Genomic DNA, 21,990 nt, shown 5'->3' with positions numbered 1-21,990 from the left:
GGTGGCGGCCGGCCAGGGGAGGGGCTGTGGGAGGTTGGCCAGCCATGGGAGGTTGGCTGTGGGAGCACACTGACCACCAGGGGCAGCTCCTGCATTGAGCGTCTGCCCCTGGTGGTCAGTGTGCGTCATAGCAACCGGTTGACGGGTTGTTTGGTCATTCGGTCTTTCAGTTGCTTAGGCTTTTATATATATATAGATAGATAGATAGATAATTATAGCTTCACAGGAAGTTGTAAAACAGTGTATAGGGTGGTTCCACGTACCTTTCACCCAGTTTCTCCATTGGTGACATTATGTATGGCAATGCCACCACCAGGAACTTGCCATTGGGACAGCCCACAGAGCTCATTCAGATGGCAGTGTGTGTGTGTGTGTATGTGTGTGTGTGTGTGTGCGTGTATCTTCATGCAATTTTATCCCCCAGGTAGATTCACATGTCCATCACCCCAGTCAAGACACAGAAGGGTCCCATCACCATAAGGCTCCTCGTGCTGCCATACATGGCCATGCACAACCCACCTTCCCAGTTGACATGGTTAAAAGTGCATTCACAGCCATAAGGCATCTTTAGCCCTGTACCCCATGAAGGTGGGGCAGGTGGGCAGTTTCTCTTCAGAGATGAGAAAACTGAAAGGTCGAGGGTTTGACCCAAAGCCCTACAGCCACAGGCTGGAATCCAGCTCTCCTAACTTCCAACACAGCAGCACCTGTGCTTTAGAGCAGATGGCCTAAGCCCCAGATGTCACCAGGGCTGCTCTGCTGGCTTCTGGGGCTTTAAGACCCAGCAGGGGATCCCCAGACTCCTGTCAGGCCCTGTGGCCAGAGCCCATAGCACGCACCTTTCACGCCGTATCTCATCACGGAGGTGAGCTGCGCCTTGGTTCGGCCATCGGCTCCCAGCTGCAGCATCCCCAGCACAGACGCGATCCCATGGGGGGAGACGACGATGTTGTCCTGAGGCCGGGACTTGACAATCTGGTGGAAAACTTGGATCCCGATGTCAGAGCCGAGTTCCTCCAGAGGCTGAGGAGTAAACTGGAGGCACACGGAGGGCAAAGTCACTGTGACCACGAGGAAGAGGGGAAAATGCCAAGACATGGTTCCTGCGCGCAAGGCCAATCTGAAAGTTAGATTAGAAAAAGATCATTTAAATTCTCCTGAAATGGGCACTTTGGGGGACTACTTTGTATTCAACCAGATGTGATTTACCTTACCCAGTATAACTGAATCCCTTCTTAATAAAGTTAAAAAAGAACAACACAGATTACATTCATTTTGACTGTATGTTGTTAGGGGGATGGGGAGGGACAACTAAGCGCCAGACACTATACTAATTGTTATTTATTACTCAGAACCACTGTCCATCCAATTAAACCAACATTTACTGAGTGCCTACTGTGTGTCAGGCCCACGTCTAAGCACTAGGCATACAACTATAAAAAAGGTCGGCAAGACCCCTGCTCTCCTGGAGTTTCCACTCCAGAGGGAGACAGAAAATAAAACAGGAAGCAATAAAGTAGTCAGAGAGGGATCAGGGCAGGGACGAGAAAACACAGTGATGCCAGCGAATGACAGGCTGGTGCGGGCAACATTAGACAGGGCTGTTATCCAGAAAGCCTCCTCTGCAGAGGGAACACAGGTGGCGAAGCCTGGACGATGAGAGGCCCAGCAGGGCGCTGAGCAGGGTTCGAAGGATCTGTCAGGCAGGCGGATGGCAGGGCAGAGGCCCTGAGGTGGGAGCACACCTGGTGTTGGAGGACAGGGTGGCTGAGACATAAAGAACTTGGAGGAGGTGAAAAGAAGGAGGGGCAGGTTCTGAGGGCCCTGCAGAGCCTGATCTGGCTCTTGGATTTCATTCTAAGGAAGAAACCACTCAAGCGGCTGTGATTATCATATAACTAACTATACACCACATACCTGATTTTCTCACATGGACATATTCCTTTCTTAATGAAAGAATTGTTGATTAAAATAAATTTAAGGGACATTCTTAAATATACAATGGGGCAGGTATTCTCGATATGGTGATTTTATTACACGGATATTATCAGTGATCGTGATTTTATTAAATGTGATTTCTTCCTTGATTACCCTTTACTGAGCTCTCTTGGGTTGTGAAATATGAGGAGTGGTACATGTGTTTATGGAAAAGCAAATACTTTCATTCAATAAGAACCTCAAAGTGGCAGCCAGTAAAACAAAAGCAAAAATCGTGTTATGGCTAATTTGGAAGAGAAATTAGGGCAGCATTAAGCAAATGGGCATTTGGTGTTTCCTCACTTTCCTTTCTATGTACGTGTCTCCTTCCCTTCTAGATCATAGTAGATGGCCAATAAATACATGTGGGATTAAACCTGCTGGATTATATACTTCCTAATTTTTCTAATTATTTTTCATGGCATCAAAATCATATTTATTGACTGTGACTGGGAAAATGATTGTGTTGAGTCACTGTTAGCGCCCAAAACTTTCCAAGGAGGGTAAATTCTTTGGGGTGGAAGAGGGCTGGCAGCAAGAGCTCCCGCCTACCACCTCCACACATAGGGCCACAAGGTGAACACCAAGGCCATCATTCAAGGCGATGTTGCAATTTTTTTCACTCATTTTTAAAAATTTAGAGATTCAGAGTTTCTCCAGAGCTTCACAGTAAAGTAATTGCATAAAGGCAGCCTTTCTACATTCAAAACAGCTAACTGGCCTACATACGCTCCTTCTGGGGGCTTTCCTATGGCCAGCGTGGCCTACTTTGACTTTGGCACCTAGGACTGGCTCTAATACCACTACAATCTCCTGAGTTTCTCTCCACCGGTTGGACATTGGGGAGCTTCCAAATCCTGATTATGGAAGCTTTGCTCACTTTATCTAAAAATTAGACACTGTGTCTGTCTTCCCTCCCTCTCTCTCTTTCCTTTCTTTTATTTTTCTGGTGATAAATTTCCTCTTTAAAATGAAATAGACTAAAAACATATATATATATATATGTATATATATATACATATTTATATATATATGACCTTTACAACCAGAACGACCGGTCAACCAGTCACTATGACACACACTGACCACCAGGGGGCAGACGCTCAACACAACCAACCTCCCGCGGCCGGCCAACCACCCACGGTCCACCATCCCATGCACAAATTCGTGCACTGGGCCTCTAGTGGTAAGTATAAAACTATTTGTACAATCTTGGTTACAAATGGTCAAATTTGGTGACTGGAGCCAAATCAATCTGAATTGTTGACCCTTGCATTGTAATCTATTCTTGCTTTTGCCTACAGCATGCCATAGAATTTATACACCCAAGCCTCCCAAAGAAATCCTCCTGGATTAGCAAATATTAGAATAAATGTTTGAATCTGCACACTCATAAAGGACATCAAATTAGTTTTGCCTCTGATAGCTTACAGCTGATTCACTTAAATGTTACGGATTTCTGTAGAAGATTGTAAAACGGGTATAAAGGATCAGTAACAGATGGCAATTTAACAGCTCCAATGTCTCAGAGTCGACAAAGACAACCTTCCGAATAAATAGCCATCTTATTTAGCAGAATTTTGCTCGGTTATGATTTTTTTTTCTAAAAGAACAGTTCCATTATGAAGTGGGGGAAGGCTGCCATTGGTATTTTCCTTGGTTTCTTGGATTAGGGACTTCTGGGAGATGCTAGTGCACCAGGACAGTGTCAGAGCTGTGCAGAACTTGGAATCAGAGCTATTTTTGATTGATGTTCTGGGCATCACTTCCTCCGTTTCCTAGGGTAAACGTTCACTCGTCTGAACTCACCTGGCTTATGTACAAGTCTGAGACCACGCTTTTACTTCTCTCCAAAGTTCTGTAGCTAGGAGAGTGGCTATTGATGCACGAATCCTTTAGGCTTGTAAAATTCCTACTACAGATACCTATTCGTGTCCAAATAGACAATCTTTTACATGGAATAACTATTGAAGTTCAGGCTTTGAAATTCTTAGCCTCTAGAGGATGAGGAGATTCTCATTTTGGGAAGAACATAGTAACCTCCTGTTTATTTTTAAAAGAAATTACACTTTAAACTTTCAAGGAAGAGGGGAAGAATAAAGATGTTGCCCAACTGTACTACATAGCATCCATATGTTTCCATTTCTTGAATATTCTTTTCATAACAGTAAAAAAGAAAAAGATTCTTAGTTTAAGTCATCAATGGAGGAAGATCATAAGCTTGTAAATAAAGCCATAGTTTCAGGCATGTCCTTCCAAATGTGGGTTTCTCCTTCCCCACAAACTTCTAGTTTCTCTTCCTCCAAAGCTTTCCTTCTCAGTGTGGTGTGGGGAATGTTTCTGATATAATTGGGTACTGCTTTGAGTTTTACAGGAGATTTAAAGTGCCAGATGCCAGACTCCTGGCGCATCTCTACATCTATAAATGCACCACCTGTCAATGGTAGGCAGAGCACCGCTCCCATAGACCCCATGACTTCAGTCGTCACTTCTACCAGATGATGCTCAAATCTGTAGCTCAAATCATCAGCTGAATTTCAGTGCCATACTTCCAACTGTTTGCTGCATATTTTCACCTGATTGCTCAGGACAATATCTTGGCCTGAGAAACTCTAGCCTGTGAAATCTACCAACCCTTATAGGGTGGTACTTCTTGTTGCTAGTCCTTGGTCTTGCCCATGTCCAGGCCTTTGCTTCTCTCCCTTACCCTCTACCTACTAAGCACCAGAGCTCCCCCAACTCCACTATGGGAAGTTTCCCTGATTGCCCCAGATAGGGTTATTCACCCTCTTCTCTGAATTCCCTAGAATTTCCTATCTGCATTCTCATTTTGTTTTTTTTTTTCAAGTATTTTCCCTCCCTGACAGCTCACAGAAAGCAGGGCCATGGGACTTTATAATCCTAGTGCCCACAGGGTCTTATTCAGGGCCCTACCATTGGTAGATGCTAAACCAGGGGTTGACCCATGGACTTGCAGCTGCTCCAGTTGTTTGGTTTGGAATACAAGGGATTATTAAAATATTTAAGCAATTAAAAGTTAGAAAATGTCACATACCATCTAGATTTAGAGTTATTCTCAGGAAAAACGAAAATGAATGGGAGTTCCAGTAACTCGGAGTTCTCATTCCTCAGGCAAACATCCTGCATAGCAACCACTCCTCAGGGCTGGGTGCCTGCTTTCCCATAAGCTTCAGCTCCCTTCACTCCCTGTTACCATCACTGACGTCATCCCTCTAGGTTGGGAAAGCACTGTGGCCAGACCCCTGCTCTGAATGAATGCCACTCCATTGACCAATGAGAGACTAGGAGAGCCAGTCACAAAAGAACCTTAGTTTCAACCTAATAAATTCTTGTTTACAAAATAAAATAAAACGTATTTTATATGGGACATATGAGCTAATGAGATATCTGTCAGCTCTATTTACTATAACAAATAAGATGTAAATAGTTTTGGGGGAAAAACACTAGAAAGACTCTTCAGGCTCCAACTCTTAGCCAGATGATTCACATCTGTTTTAGGAGGCCCAAGAGTGTCTAATAATGGAAAGTACTCCATCCCTTTCATTCTCTAAAAATGTCTAAAGTGATACATGTTATAATTATCAACTCATGGCCTATTTTATTTCTTTTAAAATCAAAGGTTGTTATGAAATAAATTCTAGACACCATATAATTTTAAATATTTCTAACACATACTCTAAGCCTGACTATGAATACATATTTTTAAAATATATACACACATACATTATTATCCCACTTGAAATGAATAATTCTTTTATATGTTAAATATCTAGTTGGTATTCAAATTTCCCTGATTCTCTTCTTTTTTTTAAAATAATTTATTTGAATTAGGATCTAAATAAGGTCCACACATTGCAAGTGGTTGATATGTCTCTTGTCTTTTAAAAAGTCTTCCTCTAGTTGCTTTATTTTTAACTTTTTCTTTGGAACTTTTGGTTGAAGAAACCAGGTTATTTGTCCTGTCGAGTTTCCCACAGTCTGGATTTTGCTAACTGCATTCACATGATGCGTCTTCTGTACTTCCTGTAAATTGGTGGACCCGGAGAAGGGGTCTGCATGCTTGTGGGTAAGATGGGGGCCACACTTTGATTTGTCTGTGGTTATGTTTAAGCCTCGCTACAACAGAGACCATGTGACCAGCAAAGCCAGAAACATTCACTACTTGGCTCTTTGCAGGAAATTTGTTACCTCTGCTCTAGGGGCTGATCAGATTCAAATTTCTTTTTTGTTAGGAATATTTCATTCAGGTGTTGGACCCGGTGCTGAAAGAAGGAAACAATGCTATTTTCTTTCTTTCTATTTTTTTTTTTTTGGTTACCTTAGCAGCTACTCATAATCATTGCTTAAGTGCATTGTTTTATTAGGGGTTGCCCAATGGTGCTATTGTAAGTCTAATGTTCCCTCTGCATTAGTTGGAACACTTTTATAAGAAGTAAATGTCCATAACCAATGACATGGTTATCCCGAGGTTCAATTTGTATAGCAAAGGCAGGATAAATGCTTGAGTCATTCCCTATATTGTTCTCAAAACAATATGTTGGTTACCCAGCATTTTTAGAGTTAACCAGAGGGGTTTTTTGTTTGTTTGATTGTTTTCTTAGTATAATTACAAACTCATGTTTTTAAACATATTTTAAGGGCTTTGATCTACTGAAATTTTATTATCTTTATTGATGTTCAAGAGGAGCCTCTTCAGGTTGGCTCCTGAACCTTTCATACAACGGCAGTCTCATTAGATTTGTTTTCTGGTTTGACAAGATATTCCAGGCTCATTTTGCCCATTCCTGTCCCAGGAGGAATCAGCCACTTTTCTAGGGGGCTCTGCTTCCTTTTAGCGGGAGACAGACTTTAGAGAACACAATCTGTGTATGCTCACCTAATAAACTCTAAATTAGCTCTGGGAATACTGGGCCTTGCCAATGGGGAAAGTCCAAAATGCATTTGCATCACTCTCTGGACTATATCCAAATATTGAAGTTCAAATTATGAAAGATAGACTGTTTATTTATGAATTGCTTTGCTTCCCATGGCAATACAGCCCAGGGGAGGCACACTGGATGATGAAAAGCTGCGGGAGCGAGCTGGGCATTGAAGTTAGGCTAGAATATCAAATGGAAAATCCTCAAGTGAAGGCAGTGAGTCTCATCCTAAAAGTGGGATGCTAACAATGCAAGTGTCTGAAATGAACAACTGGCACACAGTATGACAAGGAAAGTCCCCTAATTTATCTCGGGGCGGGGGGGAGGGGGTAGGGCGGTATGACGACCAGCCCCTGCCCCCATCAAGCACTGAGAATGCTTTGATATCCTTCTGGTCTCTGTGATTCTAGGATCCTCATTCTTAGTACCTAGAACCCTTTATTATTCTGTCTTTGGGCTAACTCTTCCTTCTAGAGGGGCTACAGGAGGTAGAGAAAAAAACAGTGCATCGGATTATATGAGAATCATCAGATTCCCCAACAGGTTTTTTTTTATGACATTTTTTCTTCTCAAAGAAATAATTGTGAAGGAAAGGTATTGGGCTGCCAAACTGAGACTTAGTGGTCTTAAGTAGGATTGACCTGCCTAGCAGCCATGCCAAATGCTTCTCACCAATACTCTTACCAACAGGCAAAGGTCTAACTCTTCAGGGTGTCTGGCAAGGGGCATTCTAGAGACCTTCAGGGGTTGACCCGGGAAAGCGACAGGAGTTAATGCACAAACAGTTGAGGTTGAGCCTCAAATATGGTCCTGGAATGGCCAGAGGACTCTGGTCTCTCAGGCCTCTACAAACATCCCTGAGATATGTTCACCCAACCCTGTCTTCATTTTCCAAACATCTTCCACATTCTCTTAAGGCAGAAAGTTAGAGGAACAAGCAAAAGTGAAGTGCATTTTGATACCCTGGGAAATGTACTGAGTGGTATCCGAATGAGTCAGCATCTTTAAAACTTCAGAGAAGAAACAGGAAATGCTAACTGATCAAAGTGACTGCAGTGTGGTGGTTTTAAATGTGTTCTTTCAGGTTACTGGGGAGAGGCTTAAAGACCTCAAAGTGTGTACTTGATCTATGATGCTAATTAATGTAGCCAAAAATGAACTTAAAAAGACTCAGGAAAGAAATGCTTAGCCGAAACCGGTTTGGCTCAGTGGATAGAGCGTCAGCCTGCGGACTGAAAGGTCCCGGGTTCGATCCCGGTCAAGGGCATGTACCTTGGTTGCGGGCACATCCCCAGTAGGGGTTGTGCAAGAGGCAGCTGATCGATGTTTCTCTATCATCGATGTTTCTAACTCTCTATCCCTCTCTCTTCCTCTCTGTGAAAAATCAATAAAATATATTTAAAAAAAAAAAAAAAAAAAAAAAAAAAGAAATGCTCAGCCACAGAGGTGTAGGTGTATGGCAGCAATGCTTAAAAGGTTTCTCCAATGAAGAGGCATACATTTTATTAAATATTAGGAGCCCAGTGCACAAAATTTGTGCACTGGGGAGGGGTCCCTCAGCCCAGTCTGCCCCCTCTCACATACTGGGAGCCCTCAGGGGATGTCCTACTGATGGCTTAGGCCCGCTCCCCATTGGGAGCGGACCTAAGCCGCAGTCTGGCCTTCCTTTTCGGGAGGCAACCGGGCTGATCAGGGGAAGGCACCAGCCCCATCACCCTGCTGCTGCAGCCACTGCCAGTCACCGCAGCCGCCAAGGTATTTTCATCAACATGGACTTCAGTCCCTTCACCATGAAAAAATGACAACTTTCTTTAAGCATTTTCAAGATGTGTCTTTCATAGGATATGACCTTTCTTTCTTTTTCTTTTTATCCTCACCTGAGGATATGTTTCCATTGATTTTTCCCCCTTCCCTCTGATCCCAGGCTTGGCCCCTGCCCAAGCCTAAAGCCTCTGCCCCAGGCTTTAGGCTTGGGAAGGGGTTCCTCCACCCGCACCTCCAATCACAGGCTTGGCCCCTTCCCAAGCCTAAAGCCTCCACCCAATGGCCAGCTGGGAGTGACCTGGGTGCTGAGGAGGTTCCTGAGACCCAGGTATGTATGCAAATTAACCTCCATCTTTGTTAGGTTAATTTGTATATTCACTCTGATTGGCTGTGGGCATAGTGGAGGTACGGTCAATTTACATGTTTCTCTATTATTAGGTAAGATACTTGAACTGACAGCCAAATGCCTTTTATCCACATTTATTTATTTATTTCTCTCTATTTATTTATTTAATTTATCTTTATTGCTGAGAGTATTACAGATGTCTCCCATCATTCATTCTTTTTATTTTTTATTTTATTTATTGTCTAAAGTTTTACATGTCTCCTTTTTTCCCCAATTGACACCCTCCCCACCCCCCCCCCCGCAACCATTCCCACCCTGGGCAAGCCTCCACTGCCGCCCCAGTGTCTCTGTCCATTGGTTATGCTAATATGCATGCATACAAGTCCTTTGGTTGCTCTCTAACCACCCCCCTCTGCCACTTGTCTCTGGATTTATTCTTGTTCATCAAATTATGTTGATCATTATATCCCATATATGAGTGAGATCATGTGATATTTATTGTTCTCTGACTGGCTTATTTCGCTTAGCATAATGCTTTCCAGTTCCATCCATGCTGATGCAATGGTAAAAGTTCTTTCTTTTTTATAGCGGTGTATTATTCCATTGTGTAGATGTACCACAGTTTTTTAATCCACTCATCTGCTGATGGGCACTTAGGTTGTTTCCAAATCTTAACTATTGTAAATTGTGCTGCTATGAACATAGGGGTGCATATATCCTTTCTGACTGGTATTTCTGTTTTCTTGGGATATAGTCCTAGAAGTGGGATTACTGGGTCAAATGGGAGTTCCATTTTTAACTTTTTTGAGGAAACTCCATACTGTCTTCCACAGTGGCTGTACCAGTCTGCATTCCCACTAGCAGTGCATGAGGGTTCCTTTTCCTTCATTCTTTTTTTTTTCTTTTTTTTTCTTGATTTCAGAGAGGAAGGGAGAGGGAGAAGGAGACAGAAACATCAATGATGAGAGAGCATCATTAATTGGCTGCCTCCTGCATGCCCCACACTGGGGATCGAGCCTGCAACCCGGGCATGTGCCTTGACCAGGAATCAAACCATGACCTCCTGGTTCATAGGTCAATGCTCAGCCACTGAGCCATGCTGGTTGCGCTAGCATTCATTCTTAAATCTCTATTGGGCTGAAGGAGGAAGGCTATGAGGAAGAAGAAGGTAATTGGGGCTTTGTTAGTTGCCTTTTAAAATGCAACCTTATGAGACATTTATTCTATTTTCCTCTAAGTGTCAGGGAAAATTAATCTAAGGTTCAAATCCCATTCTACTATCAACTAATCAAGAGATCCAGGGCAAGTCACAATCTTTATCAGCCTCAGCTTTCTCTTGTACCATATTAGGAATCAAATTTCAAGGGTGGTCATGGGAATTTCATAAGCACAAACAGAAAGATAGTCAGCAACTAGCACAGTATCTAGTTCAGAGAAGGTGCTCAGTAAATGGTGGCTCTTTTCCCCTTGTCTTCCTCAATAGTCAAGACCTGAAATAGTTCCTAATTTTTTTTAATTTCCACATCTATTTAGAACATCTCAAAGATCAAGCTAAGAAAATGGATCAAATGCAGCACTTCTATTTTAATAAAAGTATATTTATAGCTTCCTTCGAATATTTGAGACAATGTTGGTCTGTTTTGATGTCTTTATAAGAGAAAGGAGGAGTTGCATCATGATGGCAGTGGAGGTGGGTGAGTATGTTCCAAAAACCTTTAATGGTGCTGAGATATGTTTTTTAATCTACTGACTTATGTCACTAAATCTGTTTTATTAATAGTATCAAGTCCTATAGGTTTTTTTATTAACAAATCTTTAAAGTGCAATAGTTCAAATAGATGATTTCCTAATCGATAGTCCAGAGATGACTCAAGACATTATGGTGATACTGACCAGTGGTTCTCAATCTTTAAAAGAAGGTATCACCTTTTTTGGCATAAAAAAAGTATTGGACACTTCATGACCAATTCCATTTTTAGTACTTGTAAAGAATACATGATAAAAAAAACTACCACACATTCAGAAACACTTTTATAAACTACAAATTCATTTTATCTATAACAGCATCTTGATACATTTCAAAAATCATATTTTGAATTATATATTCAGTCTGTACTCAAAGCTGAACCATGAACATGAGTTTTCTGGCCCCTTAGAATAACTCTGATGCTGTTGATGGATCCCCAATTGATAGGTGAGAAATCAATGTTCTCTAGATTGCTGCTAGTAAAAAAATGAGGAGTAAGTGTTAGAAGTGTAAATTGATGAAAATCTTTCTGAAAGGCAATTTTTGATATGCATAATCTTAAAAATGTGTTTACCTATTGGAACAGTAACACCCCCTCCTACCAGTCAACCCTAAGTTAATAACAAAAAAAGATTTGGGTGTAAACATGTTCACTGTACAGTTATTTCTAGTAGCAAAATCATTACAATATTCTTGCAATAAGTAATTGCATAGCAATTATCATTTGCAACCTCAATTTCCAAGAGAAGGAACACTGTGGGTGATCTTTCACCAGCTTTGTGCACTTCTCCTCTGGCTCCTGGGTGCTTTGACACCAATAATTTGCACCTATCACCTTAGGAGAATTGCTACTGGGAGTTGCAGCCCATTCTCTTAGTGGACTTTAAGTGGCTGGGAGTTGACACATACCATTCCTCTATCCCAGACGCCAACAGCCACTGACTAACTACTGGTCCGGGAGTATGATAGCCCAGCTTCTTTGCCTCAAGGTGGCACAGAACTCTCCAGGATCAGGCTGAGTGTGGGCCTTCACCTGATATCTCCCGCCCCTTGATTGGCTGATCCCCTTTCTAACACCCACTTCCCCCACTCTTTTACTCTGTCACCTGGGGACTGTTCCTCAATGAATGGTTTGCACTTTATTCTTGGCTCAGCAATTCGTCTGGGAGACCATGACCTCTGACATCCAACAGTAAGGGTCAGTTCATGACATCCCTCTAACACAATATCATAAAGATATGGTAATATATTCTGCATATATCTTAATTGAAAAGAAAACTATGCTATAATTAACTATGCAAAAATTCTACACAGGCACAAAAAAAAGACTAGAAAGATGGATATAAGATATTATCTCTATATTTATTTCTGATGGTAGAAATATGAATATATTATTCTTTATACTGTTCTGGATATTTTACAAAATGTATACAATGAACACATTACTTAAAACAAGCAGCCCTTTTCTGGTTATAAAAACTCAGCAGCAGGAACTCAGATCATCTGAAATGGGTAGCAAGGAGGAGCAGAAAAGGCTACAGAGCACAAGAACTGTGGTTCAATAACAGAATCGTAAAAACTGGAATAAAAAGTGCAGTTGCTAGAAAAACAGAGAGTTGAGAAATAATATAGTGAGAGCCCTTTATATACACTAAAATGAATGTCACACCCCATTACAACCCACAGACCACTCCATATTGAGATTTTTTCAATAAGTGGTGGTTCTATTTTGATGCATATGACTGGAACCATTCATGTGACTACATCTACACACTAGATGTTTAATGGCAAGGATTATAGTTTATTCATTTTTTTTTTATTCCCCAAGTTTAGCAGAGTATCTGGTATATAGTAGAAACTCAGTATAGTTTATGAAATAAATTGTAGTTCAGTGGAAATTAACTGACTTCATTCTTATTTTAAGCAGCAGCAACTTTTATTGCTAACTTTAAAAAAATCCCAACTTGCTTAAAACTTGTGGAATGCATTCTCAAGTACTCAGAATTAATGGCCACCGTTTATGGAATGTCTATCATGTGCCAGACCCTGTACCTGGAGCCTTATATATTCAACATCTAGCTGAACCCTTGACTTAAGATGTAGGCATGAGTATTTATATGCTATAGATGTTGAAAACAGAGGTCCGAAAAAATTAAACCTGCCCAGTCCATAGAGATCATACAAGGTGAAGAGGTGTCTGAATACGAACTCTTAGCTGGTATGTCACAATGCTCCTTGTGATGGAGTTTAAAGGGTTGACCGAGGAAGAAGTGAGGAAACACTGACTTCTTTCTACCTCTCTGTCCCGTGCTTACATCACCAGTGACTCGGAGTAAACAAGTGACCACAGCTTTACAAGGAACAAGAATGGAACAGGATGTTTGTTACTCCAGTGCAGTGGTTTTTAGCTCGGAGGGGGCTGCATGGCCCCCAGGGGGCATTTGGCAACACTTGCAGACGTTTTGGTTGTCATACCTGGGAGGGAGTGCTACTGGCATCCCGTGGGTTGAGGTCAGGGTTGCTGCTGAACATCCCATGATGCACAAGACAGCTCCTCACCACGGGGAATTATCCGGCCCAAAACGTCCGTCAGTGCCAAGTGCCAAGGATGAGAAACCCCGCTGACCCACAGGAAGGTGCACATTCCAACTCCCCCCCAAGGTGGCACACGAAGATCCCGTGGACTTTCCTTACTTTAGAATCCAGGCTCCAGTCCGAAGTCACACACTGCTTCTTGTCAAAGCAACTACTGCACTGATGCCAATTGTCACCGTGGCTCCCCCTGGAATTTCCATCCAAGGCTTCTCTATGTGGGAGAGGAAGGAACCCAGCCCATTCCCCCTAGGGGCTCCCAGAAGGGAGGGTTTAGTGACCAGTAATGAAAGCTCTGAGCATCAGCCCCCCTATCAAATCAGGCTCCTGGACAGCCTGTTGGAAGAAGTGGGGATGCCTGCGTTACCCGGAGCTTCCTGTGCCGAGCATCAGGGCGGGTGTTTGTCCACACCAGGCCCCCTCATCAGGCAGCTGTTCCTCGGAGGAGGAAGCCTGGCCCAGACTCCTGAGGCTGCGGATCCTCCTGTACCACTGACATCCTTCCCCATAAAGCAGCAGCAGCAGCAGGGAACGGCTGACATAACCAGTCATCACCTCCTGTGGGCCCCGCTCCCCTCCCATCGCCTGGTTGCTCCCCCACCCCCACCATGGCCTTTGTGTTTGTTTTCTGAACCAAAGCTAGCTTTCTCATTCAGGTTCAGGGAACAGAAATGCCAGGTATAAAGAGAAAACCCCCAAACACGCTCATATACCCTCATTATTCTTACGTCCACTGTACTTACTCCCTGGGAACTTTCTGAACTAATTAGTTACGCAAAACTGAGCCCCAACTCCTACTTTCCTCCCTTCTCTCGTGAAAAGAGGGCAGGGCCCAGCGACAGAGGTAGGACACTCAGCAGGTGAAGGTTGAACTGGGTCTCCACTATCACCCTGCGACAAATTATCTCCAAAATGCCACCTGCGGGAGGTCCCCTTCTGCCTGCTGCGATGCCCTCCTTTTCTCAGAAGGAGAGCTGGGAGTCGGGGGGAGCCTGTGTAGGATGGAGGTTCTTCCTCTAGGTGGGGAGGGCCCCTGCTTGGCAGGGTTAGGAGAGGATGTGGGCTTTATCAGGCTGGACCTCCAGACTCAGGCAGCCTCCCCCGTCGGCCAGGCAGAAGAAGGTCCAGGGCACCAATACTCTACTGTGTCGACAGGGACCAGCATTTCTAGGGCTGAATTCACAATTAAACCCAGTTGGTCCTTTGGAAATCGGGGTGCTATTTCCAAGGCTGCCATGTAAAACACTGTTAGGTGGTAGGTACAGTTTGCCCATTTATCTATTTCACAAATACTAGGGGAGCACCCATGGGTCAGGCAGGGTGCTGAGGTGGGAGCGTGCACAAAAGTGGACCCGGCCCCACGCTCCTGGAGCCAATGGTCTAGAGCCTGGCTTCTCATCAGGGCAGGTTTGTCCCTCAGGGTACATTTGGCAACATCTGGAGACATTTTGGGTTGTCACAACCGGTGGGGAGGGTGCTACTGTCTGGTGAGCAGAGACCTGGGATGCTGCTCAACATCCTGCAAGGCCCAGGAAGGACGGTCTGCTCCACAACATCAACAGGGCTGAAGGGGGCACTGGAGGAGGGGCACGCAGGCGGACACGGAGGGTGAGCTGGATGTGACGAGAGAAAGGGGCAGAGGAATGGGGACAGGGCCCAGTGTCCCAGACAGAGGATCTCAAGCACCAAAAGGCCTGGAAACAGATTCTGGAAATGTGTTCATTTTAACACTATACCACCTTAGAGTCTTTCTGAGACAAGGTCCACTGAGGACAAACAGCTCATGGTGACACACACCAGAGTCCAAACTAGACAGAAGCTGAAGATGCATTCACACCCGTGTCCACCCTGCCCCACGGCTTCTTCCTCAACCACCAGGCACCGCACACTGGAAGAGGCAGGAAGTGAAACCCTACTTTTACTATCTTAGTCTTGATGGCTTCTTCCTCAACCACCAGGCACCGCACACTGGAAGAGGCAGGAAGTGAAATCCTACTTTTACTATCTTAGTCTTGATACTAAAAGCATGATCCAAAAAAGGAAAGACTGGTAAGTCAGACTTTATCAAATTACAAATATTTGGTCCACAAAAGACTCTGCAAAGATGATGAAAAGACAAACTGCAGACTAGGAGAAAATATTGCCGACCACCTATCTGACAAAGACGAGTAGCTAGAATATACAAAGGACTCTCACAATGCAACAGTAAAAAGAAAACAGCAATCCAATCAGAAAATGGTCCAAAGACACGGACTGACAGTTCACTGAAGAGGATACACAGATGGCAAATAAGCCCATGAAAAGATGTTCAACATCATTCGCCATTAGGGAAGTGCAAATTAAAACCACTACACACCCATCAGAATGGCTAAAATAAAAACTAATGATAACTCCAAATGCTGGAGAAGATGCAGAGAAATCGGGTACCACGCATTGCTGGTGGGAATGTAGAATGGTGTAGCCACTCTGCAGAAACAGTTTGGCAGTGCCTTACCAATCTAAACACGCTTTTAACCATATGATCTAGCAATCTTGGACATCTATCTCAGGGAAACGAAAACTCATGTTCACACAAAAATCTATACACCAATGTTCACAGCAGCTTTATTCGCAATAGCCCCAAACTGGCAAGTATCCAAATGTCCTTCAATAGGCGAATGGTTAAACAACTTATGACACATTCACACCATGGACCAGTACCCAGCAATAAAAATGAATGGACTACAGATACACACAGCAACTTGGATGGATCTAAAGGCAATTATACTGAGTGAAAAAAAAGTAAATTCCAAAAGGTTATATAGTGTATGATTCAATTTATAAAATAGTCTTAAAATGACAAAATTATAGAGTTTACGAGGAATTGGGGGAGATGGGAGGGAAAGGGATGGATGTGACTGTAAAAGGGTGACATGAGGGGCCTTGTGATGGAACTATTCTGTGTCTTGACTATGGAGGTGGCCACACAATATACAGGTGATAAAACATCACAGAAATAAGTACACACACACACACACACACAAACACATACACACATGAATGCATGTAAAACTGCTGAAATCTGATAAGGTGGGTGGATTGTACCAATGCCAATTTCTTAGCTGTGGTATATATTGTTGGTGGGAACTAGGTGACCAGTAAATAGGATCTCTCTGTATTTTTTTTTTATAACTGGACAGGAATCTATAACTCGGTTAACATCAAAAGTAAAAACAACAAAACAAAAAGAACCCTTATTTTAAAATTGTAGTCAGCAAACAAATGTACCTTAAGACTTTTATTCACTTTAATTCCTTTCCCCATCCTACAACTACACTAGAAATGTAAATTTTCTAAAAAAATACCATTAATGTTTTTGCATAATTGTGCCTTTTCAAATTTGTGACAGCCTCAATTCTTAGCTTCTGTAGGCTCCTGAGACAAACCACCCAAGTTCATACCCAAGGTCCACTACCAATTAATTGTGTGATTTAAACAGGTATATTAATATTACTTCACTGTGCCTTAGTTTCTGCATCTGTACAATGGGTATAATAGTAGCCCCGGCCTTATAGACTGCTGAGAGGCATAAAAAGGGGGAATCCATCTCAGGTTCTTCCACCAGTTACTGAATACACTGAGGGTCACTCGAAGCTGGTTCTGCCACTTACCACCATTATCACAGAGGGTTGAAGCATCCTTGGTCTCTATCCTCAGCCTCTTAGGGTCTACTCGCCAACCCATCTGAACAGTTCCTTCAACTAGGCAAAATGTTCCCAGATTCCAAGTTCTAAAAATTGAAAGGAATTTTAAAATATGCCTTTTCTATTTACTCGTGGTCTTTTCTACCATTGTGGCCCATTCCCTTCATTTCTTTGTTGTAGAAAAGGTTCAAGGCTCTAGCTAGTATGTGACTTTATCAGAGTTTCACCTCTGGTCACAAGTCCTCAGGGAAGGTGACCTGAGTGGCCTTGCCCTCGGGGGGGAGAAGCAGCAGGGCCCCATGCAGCCTCGAGAATGGCCCTGGTGACAGGACCAGAAAATGACTGATGGTCACTGGGTGAATTAGGAAATGGGCCTCAGGCTCTGCTGGTTTTCCGTGTGTTCTTTCCAAGCCATGGCCAGGCTCATGAATAAGGAAAAGTGTTTCTGAGCAGCATAAACTGAAATAAGGCATGATTAGACTAAAGCAATTTTTAAAACATTTCAGTACGACAAAGCCCATAAAAAACCCTGTCTCAGTGGTCGAGAGACTCAATGGTAGAGTCTGGATTGTAAGCTGAGTCTCATCACTGTGTTATTTGCTTAGATGGAGGAAATATCTAACACAGAAAATGCTTGATGATTGCACAAGGGAGCCACTTAGAAATAACTGGAAAGCCCATTGTGATGGTAACTGAAAAGAAGGGGCAATCCAAGAAAAATAGCCTGAATTTTAGTAAGTAGAGCAGACTCTAAAACCTTGAATTTATTTTTCTAAAAAAAAAAGATTGGGTAGAGAGATATCAAAGTCCCCTTATCCCTTTTCACAGAAATGTTAGGATCAGAGAAAAAAGCCTCCTCATTTCTGGGCTCACTGTTCCTGCAGGTTCTGCATCTCAGAAAGTGGGCATCCCATCCACCCAAGAATCTAAGCAGAAAGTCTGGGTGTCATCCTTCATCCTTTTCCTGCCCCATTAGAAACCTTGCAAACTCTTTCATTCTTCCTCTGAGCGTTCCTGCATGGCCTACTCTTTCCACCTCCTCTGCCCTCAGTCCAGCCACCAGACTTCCTGGAAGAGGACATTAGTATCCTCTACCCAACTCACAGTCTGCTCTGCCCCAGTGACCTTGCCGATAGGAAAGGCTGACCATGCCCCTTGGCACCAAGACCTGCCTCAAACCCTCCAGTGGCCTCCCTAAGCTCTCGCAAGGAAATGCAAACCCGATCCCGCAGCCTGTGAGTTGGCCTCCTGGGCTGGATTTCTTCCTTCTAGATATACACTCTCCCCTTGGGAAGTCGCAGAACCTTTCCAGCCTCAGCCCTCCATATGCGCATTCCTTCAGACTAGAACATTTGTCTCCTCCCCCTCTCTTTGTGCCCGAGGGTGGGGCAGGGACCATATCGGTCCTGTCACCACTCTTTCTCAGTATCTAACATGGCACAGGGGACATCGAGGTGCTCTCTATGTAATCGAGGCACTGATGAAGAAAGCAGGCTTCAACAATCAACATGATTCACTTCCGGTACTAACCTTGATTACAGAAACCACCATCTTATAAGCAGGTTGGGATATAAATTTGGGGAAGTCATTTGTTAAAAGAAGTTCTAGAGCAAGCTTTCACAGCATTAGATCTACTGACATTGGGGGGGGGGGGGGGGGGGGTGTAATTCTGTGTGCTGGGGGTTGTCCTGTGTATTATAGGATGGTTAGCATTATCTCTGGTTAAACCAACTAGATGCTAGTAGTTTCCCCCTCTCCTCATTGTGACAACCAAATTAAATATCTGGAGACATCAACAAAAGTTCCTGGAGGAGAGAGGGAGGATTACCCCTGGTTGAGAACCACTGATCCAGAGAAAAATTAAAAACTGGTGGTTATGATTTTAATTCTGCCCACAAAATGCCTGATGGATTAACCTTTGTCTGAATCACTTGAGCAATAATGCGGTAATACAGTATCTCCTAACATCAAGTGTCTACTGACCACTGTTTATAGCATCATTTCAGTGGGAACATGCATTCCTAACTTCTAGATATGTTTATGAACCACCATGTAGGGCATGGTTGGTCCATCCCAAAACTCAACTTAGCTTTCGGCATCAATAATCTCTCTTGGTGATGTCTGATGTGAGACAGGTGGCAAAGAATGGGCGGGGGGGTTGGGGGCAAGAAGGAGGGGAAGAAATAGAAAGTCAGAGAAGAGCTGGGGAAAGGATTTGATCGTTTGTCTGTGTCTGGTACATGAAAACAGGAGAGAAAAAGGGAGAATGCCCAGTGCCTCGGGTCCTTCCTGAGAGCACCATTCCATAGAATCCGCAGGCAGTCAAGCATTCTCTTTCTGCCCGCAGTGTGGCACAACCCAGGAATGAAATGTGAAAGTCTGAATCTCAATACTGCTCTAACCCCTGTCCATGCCCGCCCCTTGGACTAAGGGTATATTGAGCTTCGAGCACCTCTTCAGGAATGCAAAATGACTTCCTGGCTTTACCTGCCACACGGCAACAATATTTTCAATTGTTGGTTAAATTGCAAATGCCCCATGAATCATTTAAATAAATCTCACATGTATGAAATAGTCAATTGTGTTCTCAGAGCAATTCCCAGCTGTAAAAATAGAGCCACACGGAACAGATTTCTTTTTCTGCAGCTAATTGAAAATACTGCACATATAATGCATGATTTAAAGCTCCCAGGAGGAATTTCAATTTGTGTTCCCCACTTTAAAATGTACAATCAAATGCTGTCTTAAAGTGCTCCATGCATTTAAGTCAATATTGCTTGCCTGAAGCACCCCAACCACTCCTAAGTTTTCACACTATGAATTGATGACCTGAGATTTTTAATGCTCTGGGTGACTTTCAAAACAATGGCTTTAATAGGACTGTGTTTCCTGAGAAAACAAACACTCCTAGAATTGACTGATTCAAATGTCTGTGGCCCAGAGAAGATCTCCAAAACAGCAGCAAAACGCCTGCCAGCAGGAAGGGACCACATAGAACATCCTTCACATGGGAGCCCAAGCAGTGATGTCAAGTGCCCACAGCACCACCCTAGAGTTGGAAAGGCTGCCTCAGTACTCTTGACGGTTGATCAAATGGGAGTTGGCAGAATCTGTGACAATGAGGAAGAGACTGTCAAAGTAACATGTACCAAAGAAGGAGTGGCCAGGCTCAGGGTTAACAGATTGAAGATCATTGTCCATTTCTAAAAGAGCTTCAGAGCTTGCACAATACTCAGATTTCCTGTTTAATGCGACAGCTGAGGTCCTGCACCACAACTCAAGCACATGGAAGACATTACAGGATGAAGGGAGAGCACAGGCTGACACTGAGCTGTAGATGAACAGAGGATAGAAGTACTTAAAGGACTATGAAACAAGGTAGAACGTGGCAGGTAGCATTAAGAGTTCCAGGCGAACAAGGAAACTGTCAAGTTGCCTTTATTTTACATGCAGTCACATTAAATTCCATCATTAATGTTTCTCTATACCGCAAATTAGTAAGAGGTGAAAATCTTACCCTACTAGCCAAGACGAGAGAGCGATGAGCAATTCTGGCAAAAGATAAATGATAATCAAACTAGCAAAGAATTAAAAGCATCAGAATTTAGAGTCAAAAAACATAGTAGACACTTGATGCATATTTATCAAATGAGTTAAAGTACCATTCACAACTTTAGTGTTATTCATTAGATATGCAAACCTTTAACCCTTAGCTTTTATTCCATAAATTAAGAAATGGAATTAGAAATAATGATAGAACTCAGAAATGATCTGTTTCAAAAACTTGTCATCAAGGGCTAAGGTCTTATCTATAACTAAGGTGTAGATGTCCCCAACATTTGGGGATGAAGGCACCTACTATGTGGAATTCTTTTGACTGAGTAGGAACTGCCCTACAGGCCATAGGGAACTAACTCAGGTTGAGTTCTGTGACTTGAGCCATAATCTCTCTCATTTACTTTCATACTGTACTTATCAATTAACCCAGTAACAACTGGGCTTCCCATGAAGATCTTGTTAATGTGGGGAATGTGCTAACTGGCCAAGGGGCCATCTTCCAATTCTTCTGTCTCTTGTGAGTGGTCACTGTTAGTCTCTGACCTGTAACAACCCTGGGGGTCCTAACAAATCTAGTTTGTCTTCTGTGTTTCGTGCTGTGGATGCCCCTAAGCAATGCCATCTCCAGAGAGTCCACCCAAGCAGGCAGCATCTCGGACTTCACACAAATAAAATGCAGCACCTTTCAATGACCCCGCCTATGGTTTTTCTTCTCCCTGGGGCACCACTGACTATTTATTTACAACCTTTTCCCCAGGGCAAATGGAGGGAAGGCAGGACTGAACTTGTGCTTCATAACCTGAGAAGGAAGAAGACAAAGGAAGAGCTCAGTGTAGTTCAGCTTCCTAACACACATATGTCCCCAAGTTCAGGGATAAATAGACAGAAAACATCCTTCCTACCCCCTCTCCAATTATATTAAAGATTTCACATAAAAATATGGATTCCATTTTTTCATTGGATGACCAGGGATGCTTTGGACTAAGTTTTGGCAGCCACAAAAGTGATTCTGTGGTACCTAGGTATACTTTCATCTCTTCTTTCTCAGTTACCCATTCTGGTTCTTGTAATTGAGTCCCCTCTCTACTCAGGTGTAGTACAAGAGACGCAAACAGGTTTAGCTCATCCGCCTCCTTCAGAGTAAGTTTTGGGTACATATTACAAGTAAAATAGTTACGCAGAGGAAGTTGGGAATGGGAAATTATATGAAACAGCCTCCTATGTAAATTAAACAAGTAAATAGAGATATATGTATCTTTAGGCATAGGATCTGGAAATATTCTAAAGTAGGAAGAGAGAATGAGGGAAGGGGAAGATAAGATAATTAGTAACCACTTTAAGAAGGGCTCCTCAGCTTTTATCTCTGGTCCTTTGCTCTCTTCT

The 21,990-nt window shown here is 43.1% G+C and overlaps 1 protein-coding gene across 1 annotated transcript in view; it reads right to left on the bottom strand.

The window, feature by feature from the left end:
• The window catches only part of SERPINE2 (serpin family E member 2), a 59,829-nt gene that overhangs the window by 23,553 nt on the left and 14,286 nt on the right, over positions 1 to 21,990 (bottom strand). The window contains exon 2 of the mRNA XM_008145098.3: positions 840 to 1,120. Within this exon, the coding sequence (XP_008143320.2) occupies positions 840 to 1,098 (259 nt within the window). The 5' untranslated portion in view covers positions 1,099 to 1,120. The remainder of the gene's footprint in view (positions 1 to 839; positions 1,121 to 21,990) is intronic.

Source organism: Eptesicus fuscus, chromosome 11, assembly GCF_027574615.1.
Source record: "Eptesicus fuscus isolate TK198812 chromosome 11, DD_ASM_mEF_20220401, whole genome shotgun sequence".
NCBI lineage: Eukaryota > Metazoa > Chordata > Mammalia > Chiroptera > Vespertilionidae > Eptesicus > Eptesicus fuscus.
Note: the sequence above shows the minus strand (reverse complement) of the source record. Positions and strands in the feature narration are given on the sequence as shown.